The sequence below is a fragment of the Myotis davidii genome, unplaced genomic scaffold, assembly GCF_000327345.1.
Source record: "Myotis davidii unplaced genomic scaffold, ASM32734v1 scaffold1059, whole genome shotgun sequence".
NCBI classification, from domain to species: domain Eukaryota; kingdom Metazoa; phylum Chordata; class Mammalia; order Chiroptera; family Vespertilionidae; genus Myotis; species Myotis davidii.
Window position 1 is genome coordinate 24,680 of NW_006290038.1, and position 3,140 is coordinate 27,819.

Genomic DNA, 3,140 nt, shown 5'->3' on the forward strand with positions numbered 1-3,140 from the left:
TGGAATCTTCAGAGTCAGGTGCCTGGGGGGGATATGCACTATCTGCCTGTCCTTACAACAGTCCCACTTCAGGTAACATTCCCTCACACCCTCTGCGCTGCCGCCTCCACTTCCTGCTGCGCCAAGCCGCGGTGGGGACGGGAGCCCCTGGAGACCCCACAGCAGCTTTCACATCAGTGCCTGCTGAGGAGATGAGTCCCAGGAACACAGGGGGACTGGGCCAGGCAAAGGGTGTTGCCTTCACCATCAAGGCTGGGGCGGGGCAGGGCAGAGGCAGGGGCGTGGGAGCTGGGGGAGACTGGGAAGGAAGGACAGTGAGAGGAAGCTCTGAGGACAGGCTGCGGCCAGGGAGAGTGCCTGCCCCTAGCCCCACATCTAGCCTCCCCAGAGGCCACGCAGACCAGGTGACTCCTGGAGCGCCCGCCTGCCCCACCGTGGAGTCGGGACAGAAGGGAATAGCCACTCGGTGAGGTTTTAGCGGTTTCATAATTATAGAAAAAACAACAACCCTCCAGTGGAGTCGTTTAACCTCTGCTTCTGATTTTTCTTGGGAGGAGTGTGAATGCTGGCCCCAGGGAGGGCAGGTGCCCGAGCACTTTCTCACTGAAGGCCACCGGCCTGCCCACACCCTGCTTCACGCCCGCACTGCTGCCTCCCTACCCGGGCCTGCTGCTCCCCTTCCCTTCCCCTCCAGCTGAGGGCACACCCCGTCATCTTGCTCCCTGTCCCCACGTGACCTGTCCTAGCTGTCCCTGCTGGTTTGCCCCGCCTCCCCCAACTGTTAAGTAAATGTAGTGGAAGAAGACTGGGCCACACTGAAGACTTTAAACCATGAATTAAATAAAATGATGGCTTTCAAATGAGTTTACATTGTTGAGACTTGAGCTTCGTACCTGGAAACCAGAGCCACATGCAGGAAGTGAAACTACTTAACAGCTGTGCCTCCGAGCTGGGGAGGATGGAGCTGAGGCACAGAGAGGCCCCTGTCACTGCGCCTGCTCCTGTCCCCTCGGTCCCTGGAGGGGCGGGGAGAGCAGGGCTCCTGCCGGATGAGGCTCCGGTGGGGGTGGGGCTCGGGGCGGGTGGAAGGCAGCGGGGGTCTGTCACCAGCCCCTCCGCAGGCTCCACTGCTCCGGGCGGTCTGGTGCGGACGTTTCCCTTCCGCTTTACACTTGCCCCCATACGCATGCTAGGGCCAGGGTGTGACCGCAAACACAGGCTCAGTGAGGGGAGAGCCTTCTGACCTGAGAGGGCTGGGCCTCCTTTGCAGCCCGCGGCCTCCTCCAGCGCTGCTCATCTGCCACCTCTGCGCCCGCAACTCCTCCTGGGCCCTGGAACCCCTTTTCTCTTCTGTCCCCCCAGTTCCTACCGCTGGAGACACACGATCCTGAATACCAATCGCCGGGACTTGCTCGAGCGCCTTATTCTGTGAGCGAAACCTGCTACTACGGGCCAGCAGAAGAGACGGTGCTGGAAAGTCCCGGCGAGAGCCGGGCGGTACCGCCCTGTCGCTCTGATCTCCTGCGCTCTCCGCTGACGCGGGTGGCGAGCTGGGTGTGCAGCCCTGAGGAGCAGGGGTGCTGGGTACGTTCTCAAGCCCAAACTGGGAGAGGATCTTGGCAGAAAGTCAGGCCCCTGAAGGGACAAGGGTCCTGCTTCCCTGACAGCCTACTGCCAGGGCCTGGGGTCGTTGCCCTCTCCTCCATCCGGCCCCAACACAGTCAGCTTTCCCACGGGGCTCTCCCGGCTCTCATTCCTGCCTTCAGTCCTTGCAGGGCGCTCCCTTCGGCGCCTCTGCCTCTCTCTCTGGCCCTCTCCCCTGGCTGCATTTCCATCATTTCCGGAGCTGTTGGCAGTGCGGTGGCCTCCGCAGCTCCGGTCTTCCCTGGGATCACTCCAGTGAGCTGCTGCCCCCTCCCCATCTCTCGCCAAGCGCCGGCTGGGTGCTGGTGAAGGCTGGCGTGTGCCTGGTGGGCCACGTTAGAGTGCCCTCCCTGCGCTGTGTGAGCCGCCCGCAACCAAGCTCTTCATGGAAACCAGCTGGGGGGGGGGTGGCGGGCCGGAGAGGGCAGGGCTACGCCCAGAAGAAGCAACGGAGATGGAGGCAGCAGCTTCTGGAAATGTCAGTGTTTATTAAACATATGAGGACATTTGGGGGTTGAGAAGAAATATACAGAATGTAGAAAAATTCTAAGAATCCCCTGTGGCTGGGAGTGTAGCCTCTTCCCTTTCACCCTAGTTCCCATTTGTTTTCCTCCTTTCTGTTTGGTTGTTTAAAAGCCATTTCTTAAGGCTCATCTGCCCCTTTCCTCAACTCCTGACCTGAGGATCGTTGTCCCTCCTCCCCCAGGACCTCGAGCCCCAGGACAGTGCTCCGAGCGGCCGCAGAGGGCGGGCGTCGGGGGCCCTGCGCCCGGCGGACTCCCTGAAGGACGGAATGGGGGCGGGGAATCGAAACATCCACATGACGTCATTGGTACTCAGTCATGGGGGTCAGAGCAAGGGCACCGGCAAACCAACCGACAAGCTTGGATTAAAAAAATAAAAGAACCGGAATAAACCCTGCAGGGAGCTGATCTGCATGACCCGGTGTTAGCTGAGAGCACACAGTAGGGCAGGGCCCCTGACGGAGGGGTGGGAGGGTCAGGGAGGGAAGAGGCAGCGGGACAGGTTGGGTGCAGGGGCACGGGTGCAGGCGGCCTGGAGTCGAGGCGCGGGGTAGCAAGGTCCCTTTCTTCTCGGTGCCGGAGGGACAGGCACCAAACACACAGTCCTTGGGGCGGTGCAGGGTAGGATCAGGCCCTGGACTCCCAGAAAGCCAGGGGGTGGAGGTGGGGGAGAGTATGACGTGCCTGGGGAATGAATTTTGGAGTGAAACTTACATCTCAGAGCGAAGTGAGGGCAGGGCAGGGCACCTAGAGGGGCAAAGGGAGCCCGGGCCCCGGCTCTGCAGGGCCTGGGCTGGTCACGGGTCCGAGTCCCGGCCCATCATGTTCTTGAGGGCGTTCTTGAGGCTGGTTCTGCTGGGGGACTTGACTGCGGGCCTGAGCTCCGAGCTCTGCTCGTCCTTGCGAAGCTCCATCTCGATGACCACCACCTTCGCGCCCTGGGGGGCCTCCGCCCCTGCGCCCCGAGCCCCC

General features: G+C 61.7%; 2 protein-coding genes across 2 annotated transcripts in view; one reads left to right on the forward strand and one right to left on the reverse strand.

Annotated features, from left to right (window-relative positions):
- The window catches only part of PCP4L1 (Purkinje cell protein 4 like 1), a 12,244-nt gene extending 10,279 nt beyond the window's left edge, over positions 1 to 1,965 (forward strand). Inside the window, exon 4 of the mRNA XM_006763163.2 lies at positions 1,363 to 1,965. Coding sequence (XP_006763226.2) covers positions 1,363 to 1,953 — 591 coding nt within the window. The 3' untranslated portion in view covers positions 1,954 to 1,965. The remainder of the gene's footprint in view (positions 1 to 1,362) is intronic.
- Positions 1,966 to 2,112: 147 nt separating this feature from the next.
- The window catches only part of MPZ (myelin protein zero), a 4,709-nt gene continuing 3,681 nt past the window's right edge, over positions 2,113 to 3,140 (reverse strand). The window contains exon 4 of the mRNA XM_015563553.1: positions 2,113 to 3,139. Within this exon, the coding sequence (XP_015419039.1) occupies positions 2,966 to 3,139 (174 nt within the window). The 3' untranslated portion in view covers positions 2,113 to 2,965. The remainder of the gene's footprint in view (position 3,140) is intronic.